The following is an 18,601-nucleotide window of genomic DNA, read 5'->3' on the forward strand; positions in this document are numbered from 1 at the left end:
TACTGTCAGGGGGACAGAGAGAACACACATGGTCCCTCACCGAGGGGTTACACAAACACAATGGAGGTGGTGACTACTGAAAGGGCTTTTAAGGATTGGTCATCTGGGGTGGATGGGTGACAGACACATCACTCTATGTTGTGGCTGGTTTAGTGGGGCTAGGGGGTCGTGTTTGCTGTGAAGGCCTGAGGAATGAGTGAACCCTTCCACCGGCACTCAAGAGAAACATACTTTCTGGCCAGGCAGGCAGTGTGTGTGTGTGTGTGTGTGTGTGTGTGTGTGTGTGTGTGTGTGTGTGTGTGTGTGTGTGTGTGTGTGTGTGTGTGTGTGTGTGTGTGTGTGTGTGAGAGAGAGAGAGAGAGAGAGAGAGAGAGAGAGAGAGAGAGAGAGAGAGAGAGAGAGAGAGAGAGAGAGAGAGAGAGAGAGAAATACAGTGAGAGAAGTGTGTGCAGTCTCTCCTACAACCCCATCTGTCAGTGTGTGCACGCACATTCATGAGGGGGACACACTGCCCACCTCAAAAGCACCCTCTTCTTCTCCCAGTGTGATGCCCCTTACTTCTCCTCACGACTCGAGAGCGGGAATCAATCACGTCAGACGCGCCGCTTTCATTGGCGGGACGGAGACATCTGCCAAGACGTACCCATCCCATTTCCTGCCCCGCTACGCATATACAAAGGGACATGTACCGTATGACTAGCCTGAAAGATCACAGGACATAGCACTCACAGCAGATGCAGTCTGACTTTCCAACTATACAATGCACAGACTGGCGGCTAATAACAAAGGCATGGAAGGAAGGGAAGAGAAGAGAGGACGGAGGAGAGGGTAAGGAGGGAAAAAACGCCACTACAATAGTTCAGAGCTGGGGAAAAAACGCCACTACAATAGCTCAGTATCAGCTCTGAGAAAGCTACAAACCGCTGAGTCATTTTTAACACTATTGCACCATATTTGTCTGAAATGTAAAATATGTCAACTAAAACGCTGACAGACACGCAATGTGGGACGGCCATCTTTAAGCCATTATGACTGGCTACAGCTACATTAACTAACCTCGCCCAGGCTGTAGCTAGAGTTCAGCAAACTGTCTTCCATAACTCCATGACAATAACAATCTAATTGAAATTCTTGTCTTAAGGTGTCAACATCTGAAACAGTGTTTGCCAAACTCTGTGCTACATGTCTGTGGCTCGGGTGCTCACCCAAGCCTCTGTAGTAACTGCGTGGGTGAGTTCAGTAGCTATCTGGCCCTGTGTGGTTGGAGTAAATCCCTCTGTCCACACCACAGATCGGTTTGATCCTGCAGTCTTGGCACCAGCAGCAGACAGAGACAGGCCAGTGTTGTGTTGTGTCTGTCTTTACCTAGTGGGCTGGCCGAGGCCTTGGTTGGTTCAGCTGCTTCATTCAGCTGTTTTCTCTGCTTAGCTTACTGGATATCTGGGCCCGTATTCACAAAGTGTTTCTGAGTAGGAGTGCTGATCTAGGTCAGTTTTGCCTTTTAGATACCAATGAATGAGTCATCGGGGACCTGATCCTAGATCAGCACTTCTACTCTGAGACACTGCGAATACAGGCTCTGAGATTTGACAAAGCAGCTTCAGGCTTTAACAGTTATACATGTGACATTTTAGTCATTTAGATGACACTCTGCCACCTACAGGAGCAATTAGGGTTAAGTGCCTTGCTCAATGGCACATCGGCAGATTTTTCACGTAGTCGGCTCGGGGATTCAAACCAGCGACCTTTCAGTTCCTGTCACAATGATCTTAACCACTAGGCTACCTGCCGTTAGAGTGTGTGTTGATGAGGGCCGGCCTGGGACGGCTGTATTTTCTGCTCACTGCCGTCCTACGGTCCGACGAAAGCTGCTTCCAATATTTTGCCACAAAACACAAGGCGGTCTTCAAAGGAGAGAGTAGGGATAAAATGGAGGGGTATTTATGCTATAACAAACAAAGCTAGAAATAGCAGCAGCGCTAGCCCTGGCTGAAGCGTATAGCCGCTGATGAAATGTGGAATATCAATGTGCCCCCCCCCCCCCCCACACACACACACACAAAAAAAAGCGGTTCCTGCCAGTCCACTTCCTGTGCGGATGCTCTTGTGGAGGTTGCTTTGTCTTTTGCTCTGTGTCCTTTCTCTCCAAACAACTTAAACAATATCAAACCTCTCGATTTCAGACACGAAAATGTCAATAATATAGCAGACTAAAATGAACTTTCTAATCTCATATTCTCTCCTATTGTGTTTCAGAACTCAGCCTAGGATGTCCTCTTCTCACCATCGGGGCTATAAACACACACAAACACAATGGTGAATAGTCATGGATTCTTGTCTGATGTTTGGGCTGCTCCCGCATTCCTCTCTGGCAGCCTGAACCCTCTAGGGGAGAGTTTAATGCCTCTGGGTCAAAGGTGACTTCCTGTGCATTAATACATTGCGATCTGACATAAGCAGGGAGGCATTAAGGGATCAGTGTGTTGTGAAGAAATGTGGGAGAGACTAGAGACACAGACGTTTCCTCGCACCAAAACTCTTTCTGTGTCCTGATTCACTAAAAAGATGTGTAGGCCTTTGTACTACAGATGCAGTCAAATATAATGGCACCCATGTACGAGTCACTACTTATTCAGAAATAAGTTGAAATTGAAAAAACCTTTGGTGTTAACACGTGTATTTGTTTTATTTGATGCACAGAACCCCCAAAAATATAATCTAAACTGAAATTTACACTTTTCACTTCAAAGTCAAAACATGGCCTGGACTAAATTATTCAAAATTCTAATGAATTAAGTTGGAGGCAAGTGATTCTCTGCAAGTGTAATTGATCCTACTTGTTGTAAGTTGCAGGTACCACCAGGGTAAAAAAGCCATTAACCTGTTTTGAGGAAGAAGAAAGAAACACGTTCTGCTCCATTGCACTCCATTGTAAAGTGCAAGGCAGCCAATATATTGGACCACATCTGTATATGAAATATTAGGAAGGTGTTCCTAATGTTTGATATGCTCCGTATATGTCTGCACTATATGGAAATATATGTCTGCACTATATGAAAAATATGTCTGCACTATATGGAAATATATGTCTGCACTATATGAAAAATATGTCTGCACTATATGAAAATATATGTATGCACATATGAAATATATGTCTGCACTATATGAAAATATATGTATGCCCTACATGAAAATATGTGTCTGCACTATATGAAAATACTGTATATGTACGCACTACATGAAAATATATGTCTGCACTACATGAAAATATATGTCTGCACATCTGAAAATATAATGTATGTAGCACTATATGAAAATATAATCTATGGATTTCACATGACTGGGAATGCAGATATGCATCTCTTGGCCTCACAATGGGCCTCAGGATCTCGCCACAGTATCTATGTGCACACAAATTGCCATCGATAAAATGCAATTGTGTTCGTTGTCCGTAGCTTATGCCTGCTAATACCATAACCCCACCGTCACCATGGGGCACTCTGTTCACAACGTTGACATCAGCAAACCGCTTGCCCACACAACGCCATACACACGGTCTGCGGTTGTGAGGCCGGTTGGACGTACTGCCAAATACTCTAAAACGACATCGGAGGCGGCTTATGGAGGAGAAATTAACATTAAATTCTCTTGCAACAGCTCTGGTGGACATTCTTGCAGTTAGCATGCCAATTGCGCGCTCCCTCAAAACTTGAGATGTCTGTGGCATTGTGTTGTGTGACAAAATGTCTAATTTTGGAGTGGCCATTTATTGTCCCCAACACAAGGTGTACCAGTGTAATGATCATGCTGTTTGATCAGATTCTTGGTTTGTCACACCTGTCAGGTGGATGGATTATCTTGGCAAATTAGAAATGCTCACTAACAGGGATGTAAATGAATTTGTGCACAAAATGTGTGATAAATAAGGTTTTTGTGCGTAAGGAAAATGTCTTGGATCTTTCATTTCAGCTCATGAAACATGGGACAAACACTTTACATGTTGTGTTTATATTTCTGTTCAATGTATGAGTGTATAATAGACTATATGACCAGGAGAAGCAAATTCCTGAGTAATTATTCAAATCAACAAGTAAATGAATAGAGAATATTAATATTGTCATCATAACCCCTCATCCATGGAGACCAAACTCTCTTTAATCAATGGTTGATAGATAACTTGTATTTATTCAACTGACTTGTGCTCAAATTAGTTTATTTGATTCCCTCATTGAAGTGTCTTTACCAGAGTAACTAGACAGGAAAATCGACCGACAAATATCAAATAAAACATGAAAGTGTGTTTTTAACACATGCTGGGCTGGCAAATTATTTGACAAAAAATCTGTGTCCCTCCATCACGCAAGATCCATAAGAAACCAGCTAAAGAAGAGAATGTACTCGGGGTGTGAAAACATCAAAGGCCATAAATTGTGTCTTGCATCTATAAAAGTCTGCTCCATTGAAGAATCTTCAAAAAAATTCTTCACACAATATTCTAAAGAGATAAATGATGATGGATGAAGTGCTAGATATCTAAAACAAAGTTCTTGCCATCACTAATATCTTCCTCCAGCTGTTTTAAGTGACATCTGTGAGGATTGAGGGACTCATAAAACAACCAGAGGGAATAGAGAGACCGGGTGATGGGTAGCCTCAGAGCTAAAATTGGATGCGGGATTGATCGACACCAGGGTCCAGTTTGAATTCATCAACCCCAGTACACTCCCATTTAGGAACCTCATAGCAACACACAAGCAATCAAGCAAAAATCAATTACACTGCTGCTGGCACATTACAATCTTCAAAAAGTAAACAATAGGCCTTTTCAGTATTTATCTCCAAACATGGCCATAGGATGGTGGTCCCTTAATGTTTAACCATGATTGATGACCAACTTTTTTGGGTCATCCACCCAGATTCTGGATTTCAACAAACATAATCAATGTGTTGAGCCACAAGGCCCACCGCAACCCAAAAGAATTCAGCCAAGATCCAACAGTAAGTGCTCCTGACCTATCATTTGGGAACAACTTCTTATCAAAAAATGTGCATGCCTGACTCCACATTATCTACATATAGCACATAATCATACATAGTGTGTCTAACGTTTGGACTATTTTACCCTCACATGGAGGTGCTACACCTATGTGTCTGTGGTTGTGGTTACGTAAAGATAGCCAGTGTGACCAGCAGGTCCATGTGCGCTCCAGGTGTGCAGCTCACGCAGGGCACTGCACATTCCTCCAACCCCTGGAGGAGCACCTGAACACCATCAGTCTGTGTGGAGCAACAGATGTTGAGGCCCTGATTGTACTCCAGCCTCCAGATGGAGGGAGTTCGTCCCGCCCCTCTTTTCATATTCAATTAGGAAAATCAAAAGGGACACAGAGCCGGCCTGTCCCTCCACTGACTACACACACACTGGGGAACATGCATCTGAGGTGGAAGGATGGGGGGATAAGAGTATGAACAAACATAATGAACTACATATGTCCAGGTGTGTGTGTGTGTGTGTGTGTGTGTGTGTGTGTGTGTGTGTGTGTGTGTGTGTGTGTGTGTGTGTGTGTGTGTGTGTGTGTGTGTGTGTGTGTGTGTGTGTGTGTGTGTGTGTGTGTGTGTGTGTGTGTGTGTGCGTGCGTGCGTGCGTGCGTGCGTGCGTGTGTGTGTGTGTGTTTTGGGGGGAAGGAGAGGTAGTAGGGATGGAATCAGCTTGAGTCTTTTTTTGGCGAGTGATCAAATGAGGAACCCGTCTTGTTCTATTACATAAGTTCCAGTTCTGTTGCTGCCACCCTCTGAGCCTGCCTGTCAGACAGTCTGCTCTGGACCCATTGAAATGAACAGGTCTCACCTCCCTATGGAGAAATGCCACACTTTTAGGCAAAGAACGTGAGAGGGTCTTTAAAATCAAATCTACTTGTAAAATAAAAAATAATAGGCCTTTGTTGATGAGATGCAAATCCAGCCTTATTGCTATACAAATGGATATGGAGTTTAATAGTGTGTCACTTTCAAATGAGTCCTGTACTGATCCTATGTCAGATGGAACCATGACTATGTAGTGTTCCCAGGTCACATTCAGGTATAACTTGACAATCTTGACATTTATGGTGGCCCTTAATGTAACAACTTCAATGTCGTGTCAACATAAGTACATATGCTTTACAGAGCCTAATCTAATAACCTGAAAACTGTTCAGTTATGTCTCAGATCTGAAACATAATATACATTGATATTAATGTAAACCAATGTTCTTGCAAACATGCTATTTACTCTCCTAAATGAACAATTATTGGAGTCAGATCAAAAGAAATACCATTATTTCATTTATTTCAATAACCATGTGCCAAGTTAATATCTTTGGTAGGCTACATAATCACATTTTTAAAACATTGCATAAAGATGATGATACCTATTATACTATTGCCTATTATTTGAATTTGCTTAGAACAAAACAATAACTACATTTGTTGTCTGTAAAAGCATGGCACAACATGATGCAAAAAAACGAGGCATGCTTGAAATGACACACATTTCAGATGATGCAAAGACTGCCGTCCATTCTATTCTGCCTCATGTTCCTAAACCAGCCTTACTTTGAGGAGATGTTCAATTGGTTGCAGATGCATCCCCTTAAAACAGGGATGACTAGCCTGAATAGCCCATACATGAAAATAAACTAAAAAGGAAAGGAGGAGGTAGTTTTAGCTAAGTGGGGAGAAAAACATTTAGGGAATTTTTCACACGAAATAACCGAGGGAGTGGGACAATGAGAAAACCTTTATCTTGCGGCAGTGGTCACGATTGGGGCCAAATTCGTTTCCCAGATGTTCTCAAGGCGCGAGGACTACGCTATCACATTGTAGAACTTTTCACAAAACGGCCCATGTGTAGGTTCATTTATTCTCTTCAGTTCATAATGCCAGCTGGCTAATGTGGGTCCTAACTGCAGTTCTAAACGAAGCCTCGTCTTTCATGTTCAATGCACAGTGTGACAGATTAGAGCGATATTTACGCGAACTAATCCACATCCTGAGCGCATGTGGACACACAGCACTTTTCACAACATCAAAGTCCTCATATGGCAGATGCGAATTTAGAGCTGCTGCTGCCACCCTAACCCCATCCGTAAAGATTGAGGAATCCCGCACCAATGAATGATGTGGCCAAATGACTATTGATAAAAAAGGTACGCCTACAATGTTGCCTTCAGACATTGTTGTTATATTGAAACGGGGGTGCGCCAACTGGTTAACAAATTGTAAGTGGGACAAATGGCAACAAACAATCACTTTTGCCAAATTCATTAGCATGAGAAAGTAAAGTCAAGGGCAGTTGTCTAACCCCAATAAAAGTCTCGCCTACATAGCCTAAACACTGTATTTGCTAATTGACCGGTGTGAAGGATTAGCAGTTTATCGTTATCAAAGGACTCGGTACTGGTACCCCGTGTATATAGGCAATTTATGGTTAGTCATTATGGAGCCTATGCAGTTTTATTCCTCGTGTTATTATATTTCTATGTTTTGTTCTCTCTGCATTGTTGGACAGAGCCAGTAAGTAGCCTAAGCATTTCACTGATAGTCTACACCTGTTGTTTATGAAGCATGTGACATACACAATTTGATTTGATTTGATTTAGGCTACACTTTCATTCACGTGGTGTCAAATGTTCAGCCATGTTATTACCTAATAAGTAAAACGTTGAGATTTTACATCACACAATATCTAGCTAGTGCCCTTAATATGATCTACTATAGCCTAATCAACAGGCTATTCTAAGACACCGAAGAGAAACAAATATAACACGTATTAAATGATGTAATGTCATGACCAGAATATAATAGTCTACACAACAAGCTATGGCTGGCAGCAGTTCCATCACCGGTAAAGGGACCCTCCCCATTTGCGTGATACAATGTGTCAGAAATGAGAGGTAGAAACCAGCGTGACACAATGTGAAGGAAAATTACGGATATCATGTTCACAACGGAAACCTATATGGGGGGGTCATTGCTGTATTCCCTCCGAAACACTAGAAACATTTAACCTAAACGTCCCAATACAAAGTACCGTTAGAAAACACAAAGTGTGGTCTGTTCTGTTCATAAAACAGTCTAGCCTAAAACGGTTGCTGGCTACTCACAGGTCTCATACTGCAGGATGCGTACTGTAGAAGTGAATCAACAAGTTAAAACTCGGCGCAGTGAAAACTTGGGTCGCCTACAAGGATTTGCTCTCACTTGAGCGAACTTTATCATTGTATACCTTGCATGTTTTGAATCAAGTACAGACCCCAAGAGCACAAAAAATGGACTTAGAGAGACACAGGCATATCAATTACTGTATGTAATGTTTAGCGAAATAAGAAAAGCGAAGCGGAGACTTACCCTGAGTAAGAACCAAATCGTAGAAGTTGAAGGCGAGAAGAAAAGTCACTATCTCAAAACACACATACATCTTATTGAAATCCTAAAGTGCATTGTGAACGAAAACACAAATAAAACACTGCCGCTTTGACAAGATCCATGAGACCCTCTGTGTCGGCTACATTAGCGTATGCGGCTCTCTCTCGTGATCCGCTCATATACAGGCCGAATAGTGGAGGAGATGGAGAACTGGTGGTCACACACAGCGCATACTGGGCATGCGCCTACGGGACAAATCCCACCGGTCAGAAGAAGGCTGGGTTAACGGTGACATACGTATGAGAACAGTATAATAACGCCGTTATTAATGCATGGGTGTGGTGTTATTGCCTGGAAGTATTTCATTTTAATTCCAGAGATGTCAGCCAATTAGGCTTCGAGAATCATGGTGTCCTCTAGAAATATTTCGAAATCTTTTTTTGTCATAAAATGTGAACTTTTCTTGCCCTCTTGCACAGACAAACCAGTACAATGTCTTTGTTCAAACTGAGCCATCAACACATTTATTCATATAAAAGATGGAAATATAAATCATCGTTCTCCAGCATAGCAACTGTCCATTCTGAAATATCCCGGACTATAAAACGGGAAATACAGTGAGCGAAAAAAATCAAGTGAACTATATAGGCTAATGTATGTTTGACCATCGAAATCAACGATGACAGCCTACACCTGCCGTTCCAAATGATACAGCCTAAATGTCCCGGGGAAGCAAACATGTCATCCGTTATGACATCTGGTTAGCGGAGATATAATAAGATATAATGCTTATAATGAAAAACAACAACACTACATTTAGCATGGTCGCCCAGACGCTCTGCGCTCACAAAGGGGCCAATGTTGAGTTGATGAACCAACCTCTGCTGACCGGCTCCAAGGCTCATATCAATCACTGAAAGGAACAGCCTCAGCTCAGCTGCCTTGCCGAGGTCAGGTCTACTGTGCTGTGCCATGGGCATCGGATTCTTCTAACTTTACTCTATTTATGCTCCTTTCTAGCTCAGTTGGTAGAGCATGGCGATTGTAACGCTAGGATTCCCGCGACCAATGATAAGTATCAATGTATGCACGGAACATAACTGTAAGACGCTATGATAAAAGCGTCTGGCATAAACTGTGTTATTATAATACATTTTGCGTTTCTGTACTTTCTGTCTTTTTTTTCTTCAGTAAAATGTCACTATGCTTTCCAATGATCATATTGATGGCTATCCAGAATGTATGCTTGAATGAATAATAGATTCATTTATTAACTTAATGTATTTGCACACACACATCTTTAATAAATATGTCATTTAGCAGATGCTTTTATCCAAAGAAACTTAGTCATGCATGCATACATTTTGTGCATTTGGGAACTTTACCTAGTACAATTGTCCATTGTGGTATGAATAAAGTTAGATTAAAGTCAATTTGATGAAAACATGCCCTTTTAAAGGTCACATGACTTTCCTGACCTGCCCTGCCCTGGCCCCTGGGAGACAAACAGTGGCAGAGGTCCAGGGGCCACAATGCTGACTCCAGTCCCCTAACATCCTCCCAGCTCCGGGGTGATCGTTCTATTCGTCTGACCCCTGACCTCTGTCCCCCTATGGACAGATTTGTACGCCGCGCCACACAAAAGGACCGGTCCGCTCGTTGACATGGGAATTAGATGTGACAAAAGCCTGACAGACAGACAGAGCCTCTACATGTTCTTCAAAAATCTATTTTCCTGTTGGCCCCCACACTTTCCTGCAGTGAAGCTGTCATGGTGGAATGTTATTGATGATGTGTGTGTCAGGGATGACAGGCGGCTTGGGAGAGGCTACAGAAAACATCATGAAGTGTGATGAGCTGGATGTATAGAAATCTGATGAGAAACAAGAAGAGAAAAAAAAATGCACGATACAACAGAGTGCATTCGTTCTCACACAGGCCTTAACCACTAGAGCATATGCTAGTGTACAAAACATTAGGAACACCTGCTCTTTCCATGACAAACGGACCAGGTGAATCCAGGTGAAAGCTATGATCCTTTATTGATGTCACCTGTTAAATCCACTTCAAACCAGGGTAGATGAATGGGAGGAGACAGGTTAAAGAAGGATTTTTAAGCCTTGAGACATTTGAGACGTGGATTGTGTCCCATTCAGAGGGTGAATGGGCAAGACAAAATATTTAAGTGTCTTTGAATGAGGTATGGTAGTAGGTACCAGGCTCACTGGTTTGTGTCAAGAACTGCAATGCTGCTGTGTTTTTCACGCTCAACAGTTTCCCATCTGTATCAAGAATGGTCCACCACCCAAAGGATATCCAGCCAACTTGACACAAACATTGGGAAGCATTGGAGTCAACATGGGCCAGCATCTCCCTGTGGAACGTATTTGACACCTTGTGGAGTCCATGCTCTGATGAAGGCTGTTCTGAGGGCAAGAGGGGGTTGTAACTCAGTTTTAGAAAGGGGTTCCTAATGCTTGTACTCTCAGTGTATATTCAATAAAGTCATGCATTATGAGTTAGGCATTTCTGTGTGACTCATAGTAAGGTTTAATGAAAGTTTGGTCAATAACAGGTTTGTGTGTATGTTTGTGTGTGTGTGAGAGATTAACCAGAAGGTGTGAAGGGAGAATTGCCTGTCCTTCAGCTGCTCATGGCCATCCACTCCTCCGTCTCCCCCCTAGGCAAAACTCAAGCCCTTTCACCACCTGTCAGACAGACAGTGTGATGACAAGTACTTGTACGTGCAATTCTACCACTATTATTCCTGGCACACTGTCAGTTTTTGGATATGTGGCTTACTGTATGGGTGTGAATGAAATCCCCACATTTCCTCATTCCTGAGAACGCAAACAGCCGTCACGTTCACACAGACGTTCAGACTGTGTCCTTTGAGAGCCAGATGTTTTTGCTATGTCTTATCCAGGCCCACAATGGACATGGATCAATAATTTGTGGGTGGCAATAGCAATTGTTTTCAGGTAAATTGCCTTATTTGTTATTCAAGTGTTTGAATATTTTACATGTGTGAGAGGACTGAATGAGATGAGGTCTCGAGTGGTGCTTTAAGAGTACCAGGAGCAGCCCATACTGCAAATTCTGTTGAATACGTTATACAAAGATACCATAGACAACTTGTCCTACTAGTGCTTGGCTCGGTAACTGTTCAAGTACAGACTGTGACTGGAATAGGAGATGTTCCTCCCTGGCTGCATTTACACAGGCAGCCCAGTTCTTATACTCTGCCCAATTATTGGCAAAAGAGCTGATCTGATTGGTCGGATATCAATTAGTGCCTGTGTGTACGCAGCCACTGCGTTACACACATTCTTTTCACCCTGCACCAAGTGTGTTTGATTTGCACAGCAACGTGTCCTGGATAGTCAGCAATGATCAGCCCAATTCATATTTTTCCCCAATTATTGGTCTGTTGACCAATGGCAGTATTGCAGTATTTGGCAGTATTTCTAGTGTTTGTAAAAGTTAAAGGAAAAGTTCAACCAAATTACAAAATGACATGATGGTTTCCTTACCCCGTAACCAGGAAAATAAAGCCAAAGCATGGATTGCTGTCATACATTTTCTATAGACTGCTTACAGAGTAAGGAAACCAATGTCTCAGTTTGTGATTTGGGTGAACTATCCCTTTAATAACATTTGCATTCATCCAGCCTTTTATTCTAATAGCATATTACTACAGCCATGTTGGGCTGGGGGATGTGTTAACCAAAACAATGACAAATGTAATCGTACTGTAGTTGCTGGAAGCACGCTTTGGAACTTCTGCAGCCCCACCTAGATCCATCCAAGACCTGGATTCAAACTGTCACATCCTGTACACCATTATAATCACAGTTGTAACAGGAAGACCTCCCTCCGCCTTTATAGTGGTAGGCCTACGACCCACTCACAAGACACATGGAAACTTCTTTGAAGGAAAGGGTTACTTACTGTACAGCAGCAAAACAGTTCGAATTCGGCTAATGGGGTTTACACATGTAGGCCGAGTGTCGTCACTCACCCGTACTGCGACAGGGTCGGGCGACCAGAAGAAGTAGTCCCGGCTATGGGGAGCAAACTGCGTGTGAAGCCCAAATATAATTCTCATAGTACTCATAGAGCTTCTGCCATAATCATAGTACTCTCTGCTAACGCAAACACAGCAGGCCCCTTCTGACTGTTTAGAATGTCACTAATTACTAAGGAATTCCCTCACCTGGTTGTCTAGGTAGTAATTGAAAGGGGAAAAAATTAAACCTGCGGACACTGGGCCCTCCATGGAATGAGTTTGACACCCCTGGACTAGACATTGGATAGGTGAACGCCAGGGATCCATCACATGGCTTTCATCTGTCTAGTCATTTCTAATCACTGTCACTGATTACACTAATCACTGATCACTGATTACACTAATCACTGATTACACTAATCACCGATTACTGATTACACTAATCACTGTCACTGATTACTTCAAGGAGGGGTGAAGGGAAGGATTCAAATAGGGCCTATGTCTTGGTAAAGCCACCAACTGGAGTAAGGGGGAATTGCTAAAAACCCACCATTGAGCCTCTATGCTACAGTACCACGTCAGTACCAAATTGACCACCATCCCTGATTGACTCAAGAGTTGGTCATTCGCAGCAGGTGGCCGTCCTATCGCTTCTGACCACAGAATATCGGTGGTAATATTCTTAAATGTTCAATCGCCACCATCTGTCGTACCGGGAATGGCCAACTTTCGTGTTGGTCTGTCTTGTCCTTTAACCACAGTACATGGGTGGCAGCCAGCGTCAATGTAACTGGACCAGGATTTCAAAACAAATGACATCAGACTCATATTATTAAGAAAAAGAAAACATTTTTATTCAATAAGCACCAATTATTGTATAAAACATACTCTCACATACTGATCAAATCTCTGTTGTATAAAAATTCCATATGAGTTTTTTTTTGTGGTGAATTTCTATATGATGGGTGGAATTTATGTTCAATCTAACTAGGTACCTATCAAATCAAAATTCTAGCGCAGTGAAAGGAATGCTGTACAAAAAACGACCAATTTCAGAAGAGGCAAAAAACTGAAACAGTCACTTTGACAAACAATCTATAAATTACATACTTAACCTTAATCATTTGATTCATTCATGTTATGTGCGGTCAAGGTATAAATAAAACATTGAATTTAAATTAAACACTGAGAGAAATTGTTGCTCAAATGAGAAATGTGTATAAAATGTATTAAAAAAAACTGAAAGACAATCTTCATGGATATGAAGTGACAAAAGTATAAAACAAATCTAATACAGTGCATCAAAATTTCTTTGGTGGTAATACTGGTTGTTCCCTTGTTGGAATATGGACATTATGTTGTGTGAAATATGGTATTGGCCCTGGTCTAATGGAGTAAACATCTCTTATAGAATGACCTAATAGGACAACCTGTAAACACGACCAATCACTGGAAGACAAAAGGTGACATTTTGACTAGGAGAAATATCTGTAGTGAGAAAGAATCTTGAAAGTTGACAGTTGTAATTTGAAAGTTGGTTTAAAAAACTGTGCAAAGCCACGATTTGGAGCTGGTCTGACAGACAGTATCCGCTCTTTAGCACCATCTCAGTCAATCAACCAACCAATCAGAGGATGGGAGAGGAATAAGTTGATGACGATGATGACATGTTCATAAAGCAATGTTCATGTATTTACACCTTTCCAGAGTGTTAAGATGACAGTGGATGGATTGGGGGAGGGGGGGGGCATGAGACTGTTAAAGGTCTATTAAACATGCTCTATGGTCTCGATGCAGAGAATAATTAACTCGTTGGAGCAGCTGCTTGTTTGCTGTCCTATAAGGGAGCCCGAGGACAAACTGGACGACTGGCCCACGATGGAAATGTCGTTGACCCGCCACGACTCGCAGGACCGGTCTACCGCCATGTTGCCAAACGTATTGGAGCCGTGCCAGATGCTCTTCTTAGGCCTGTTGGGAGCGATAAACAAATACAGTGGGAGAGTGTATGGATACAGCATATACACAGGGACATGTACACCAGAGGAGGCTGGTGGGAGGAGCTATAGGAGGACAGGATCATTGTAATGGCTGGAATGGAATATATTGGAACCGTCAAACATGTTGTTTCATATGTTTGTGTTTGGCCATTTATTTAGTTCTAGCCATTACAATGAGCCCGTCCTCCTATTATGTACAAACATAAAGTACACGCGAACACACACACACACACACACACACACACACACACACACACACACACACACACACACACACACACACACACACACACACACACACACACACACACACACACACACACACACACACACGTTAAAAAGTCATACAGCATACATAAGATGTTCACGCAAACACCAACTAAAAGTTTAATTTAGCTTCTATTTAAATAATCCTCCCAGAATAAAGTCACAAAAAAAAACAAATGGGAGTTGAACTAATGTAGCCCCAAACTGAGCAGAGATACCCACAGATGTGACCTCAACTTAACAGATGACATCAACAAACCTATTTCTCTGCTCTGCCCCTGCTATATCCATTCATACATGCTCTCAAATAGACTTTGCCACAAAGTCAGAAAGTGTCTGTTTGAAAAACATCTATAAACAGTCACTTTGGAGCCACAGTTGCCAGCCTCCAGTCTCTGGTTGGTTGGGGCTGCTAAATTTAACATGGCTGTGTATAAATAGGAGCAAAATAGAGTGAGGGTGGACATAGCTGGCTCACATTGGCCCGGGTTGAAACACACAACGCTACAACCCCCGATGTCTGGATTGCGGTCGGGCTATCCTGCATTTAAAATGTCATTTTGTGGAAACAGCCATGTCTGTCCCCTCCCTTCTTCATGCCTCACTCTTCAAAACCCACTTGTCTTTTGGTGAAGCTGCTTGGGTCGGGTGGAACTGTGGAGAACATGACGGGTGGATGAGGATGTCTACCTAGCCTTCACTCTTTAGAGATTGAAATAGGATGAGTTGTGGATGAGCGTGTCCACATAGCCACAGGGCCCTGTGTCTGAGGAACTGGACATCTGTCTGTTTCACTGACCAGAAGGGGTCTGCCAATACGTCCCGTCCATCGAAGGAGTAGATTGGGATGTTTGGCGGGAATTTGCCTCCACCCCCAGTGAAGATAGACTTGTAGTTACTGAACAAAATGTCGCCCTGTGGATACAGAAAGGAGTAATTGAGTTGACTCTGACACTTTATTTTTTAAAGGACCAACGCAGACCTTTTTATCTCAATATTAAATCATTTCAGATTCTTTTTTAAATAGCAAAGAGCAATTTCTCAAGCAAGAATTTTGCTAGGACTGTCTGAGTGAATGGGGAGGGGAAAACGGAAAACTAGCTGTTATTGGCAGAGAGGTTAGGAACTCTTTCTTATCGGTCTATTAACTAATTTTCCGCCTGGTGATATCACCAGGCAGGCCAAAACTACATCCCACAAAGACAGGCTGAAATGTCAGGCGGTCTTTGCAAACAGCTCTTACACTAAAACGGTATTATCATAATTTTCACAATTTCACAGTATTATTCCAACCTCATAGTTTGGGAAAAATATATAAAAACACAGGGAAATCACACTTTTGACTGCACTGGGCCTTTAATACTGATCTTAGATGAACCTATGGGAAACAGAAGTTGGCTTACCCTGAGGTTGGTAACGGGGTAGCTCTCCCTGAACTTCTGGGGGACCAGGTCTTTATTAACGGCCCGGGGTTTTGGGGAGGATAGGAAGGCCCGGTAATAAGCGGACAAGCCCATGGCCTTGGCCTGTTCATAACACATCTTGTCTGCTATGTAGACCCCACCAAAGTTCCCTGTGTGGGGCTGGTTCAGAGCCACCAGTTTGAGCTGAGGACGAGACAGTGGAATAGTGGTCATTCATTAGTCATTAGTATGTATTCTAAACCACCACTTCATTCAGAGTGGTCCTTTCGAGCCGGATACTACTCCAGGTGGTCAAGGTATCCAACAAAACTGACAAGTGCATATACACAAACAGACACACACACCCACCACTATTCTCATCTCTCTTTGGTCATGGTTTCCCAAACTCGGTCCTTGCCCTAGTACTATACTGCTGATTCAAATAATCAAAGCTCAATGATGAGTTGGTTATTTGAATCAGCTGTGTAGTGCTAGGGCGAAAACCAAAATGTGCACACAGGGGGAGGCTGAGTTTGGGATAAACCTGGCTTAGGTGATGGTCTTGGCAGTGCTGTTGAAATGGGAATGTAACAGTGTAGCATGGTACAGTCTTCTTTTGTGAAGTGTGGATCTAAATCGCAAAAACCAAACCTGGCCTGCCTCGGGCTGTCCTTCAATGACAGCACACAGACAGTCATTTAGTCTAAAAGTGGAATACTCCAAACCACGGCAAAATCAAATTTTGTCTCCAGCTCATTTTGCGGCCAGACTTGAGCCAAACCAATGACTTGCTTTCAAGAACGAATAACAAAGATTCAATTTCAGACTTATTCTCCCTTTACTAGATACAAACTAGAACGCAGGCAGTTCTAAGAAAGTATTATAATTGACTGTTTCTTTGCTCCAGTGCAAAGTTTCATAAGAAAAAGTGGTGAAACAAAAGTTCAAGTAAATATTTGAGTAAGAAAGGATATTCAATAGAAGTGTAAATAAAGACAGGTTTATGTTTTTAAAAACCTTTTATTGTTCCCCTATGAAATAACAAGAGCAAACTTTGCACAGTTGCAAACGCTTAGTCAGTCTTGTCTTAATTTGTCAACAAACTCACCCCATATTTTCTGCCGCTGCCTGGCTGAGCCTAAGGGGGAAAAAGTGTATTACTAATTAGATTCTAAACATAAAAAAGCTGCAATCACACAGAATATTTTGCTATAAGCATCCATCATATGGAGGTCTACAATGCACTTTCACATAATGCATTGATGTCAATGGGAGAATTGTGCAGAAAATTCATGCAGTTGAACATGTACCATCCTCATCCCAAATCTGCTGTTCTTACCTCATCATTTAGAAGGAGATTCATTGGGAGGGGGATCAAGTCACCAAGCTGTAGAGACAGAGACACAGATAAACACCAAACACACCAGTTAGTTTCACAGCTCACAGAGACACTATAGAGACATGGAAGAGAGGGAGCCAGAGATGCTGCTGTACCAGGACTTCCTTCCATCCCTGTTGCACCCGGATGTAGAGTTTGCCTGTCCCCGTGGTGAAGCTTAGGGTCCCCTCGCTGCTGTATTTCGTCTGTTGCATCATGACCTCGCTGGAAAGAAACGTCTTCAAATAAAGGAAAAACACAGAGAGAAACACATTATTCGACTGGAACGAAGTATCGGAATATAGTAATTGTTGGGGAGACCCTGGCCAGAGTGATCGAGGAAAGAACAACAATATCTAGCATGTCAGGGGTTATTTGATGATGTGACGGAGCTGACGTGATAATGTAACAAGGATGACATGATGTAACAGAGTTGACATTTTGATGGTATGATGTTATGGCGTGATGGGGCGGATATGTGACAGCGTAATGGAGGGGACAGACTGACTGACCATGGCAGAGGTCCCAGGAGGCCCAGCCGGGCCAGTGGGGCCTGGTGGCCCATGGATGGTCACAGCTGGAATTAGAAAAATGAGAGACAAGCACAACGGTAAGAATTTCTTATGTGATACTAGTCACCATATTATACCATACAGAACATTTCACAAAGGGTGCCACAAAGTCTTACCTGAGCCAAATCGAGAGGGTTCTCCGGGGGGTCCGGGAGGCCCTTGGAGGCCTTGAGGGCCAGGTCTCCCATACCCAGGAGTACCAGGAGACCCCGGAACACCGGGATAGCCACGGGGCCCCATAACAGGTTCTCCTTTGGGGCCCTGAAACAAACACAGTGCTTTAGTAGATATTCATCTCTAGTATCTTTACATATAATAAATGAATGGAACATGGTGACTTATTGAAACCCATGATGCTGCGGTGTTACTTAAATGCAGCCAGTAGGAAAAAAATCCCCTATTGTTGCATGCAGCACTTGAATTTGTAAGAATTGGCAAAACAATGTATTATTTTGCACACAACTTGGATTTCCTTTCAAGTCAATTCTGCCATTTGCCAACGTGGCTAAGTTCAAAATCCTCATTACTCACACAACCCAAATGCCTATCTAGCACACCATCAAAAGA

At 42.7% G+C, this 18,601-nt stretch overlaps 2 protein-coding genes across 5 annotated transcripts in view; both read right to left on the reverse strand.

Moving 5' to 3' along the window:
• The window catches only part of LOC109899369 (reversion-inducing cysteine-rich protein with Kazal motifs), a 60,977-nt gene extending 52,377 nt beyond the window's left edge, over positions 1 to 8,600 (reverse strand). Inside the window, exon 1 of the mRNA XM_020494549.2 lies at positions 8,388 to 8,600. Within this exon, the coding sequence (XP_020350138.2) occupies positions 8,388 to 8,457 (70 nt within the window). The 5' untranslated portion in view covers positions 8,458 to 8,600. The remainder of the gene's footprint in view (positions 1 to 8,387) is intronic.
• Positions 8,601 to 13,243: 4,643 nt separating this feature from the next.
• Positions 13,244 to 18,601, reverse strand: part of LOC109899368 (collagen alpha-1(XVIII) chain) — a 78,460-nt gene continuing 73,102 nt past the window's right edge. For all 4 annotated transcript variants that reach the window (XM_031836144.1, XM_020494547.2, XM_020494548.2 and 1 more), the window contains 8 exons: positions 18,151 to 18,295; positions 17,975 to 18,039; positions 17,579 to 17,701; positions 17,424 to 17,471; positions 17,193 to 17,222; positions 16,085 to 16,288; positions 15,481 to 15,596; positions 13,244 to 14,385 (listed from right to left, as the gene is read on the reverse strand). In XM_031836144.1, coding sequence (XP_031692004.1) covers positions 14,184 to 14,385; positions 15,481 to 15,596; positions 16,085 to 16,288; positions 17,193 to 17,222; positions 17,424 to 17,471; positions 17,579 to 17,701; positions 17,975 to 18,039; positions 18,151 to 18,295 — 933 coding nt within the window. In that variant the 3' untranslated portion in view covers positions 13,244 to 14,183. The remainder of the gene's footprint in view (positions 14,386 to 15,480; positions 15,597 to 16,084; positions 16,289 to 17,192; positions 17,223 to 17,423; positions 17,472 to 17,578; positions 17,702 to 17,974; positions 18,040 to 18,150; positions 18,296 to 18,601) is intronic.

Source organism: Oncorhynchus kisutch, linkage group LG11, assembly GCF_002021735.2.
Source record: "Oncorhynchus kisutch isolate 150728-3 linkage group LG11, Okis_V2, whole genome shotgun sequence".
Taxonomy (NCBI): Eukaryota; Metazoa; Chordata; class Actinopteri; order Salmoniformes; family Salmonidae; genus Oncorhynchus; species Oncorhynchus kisutch.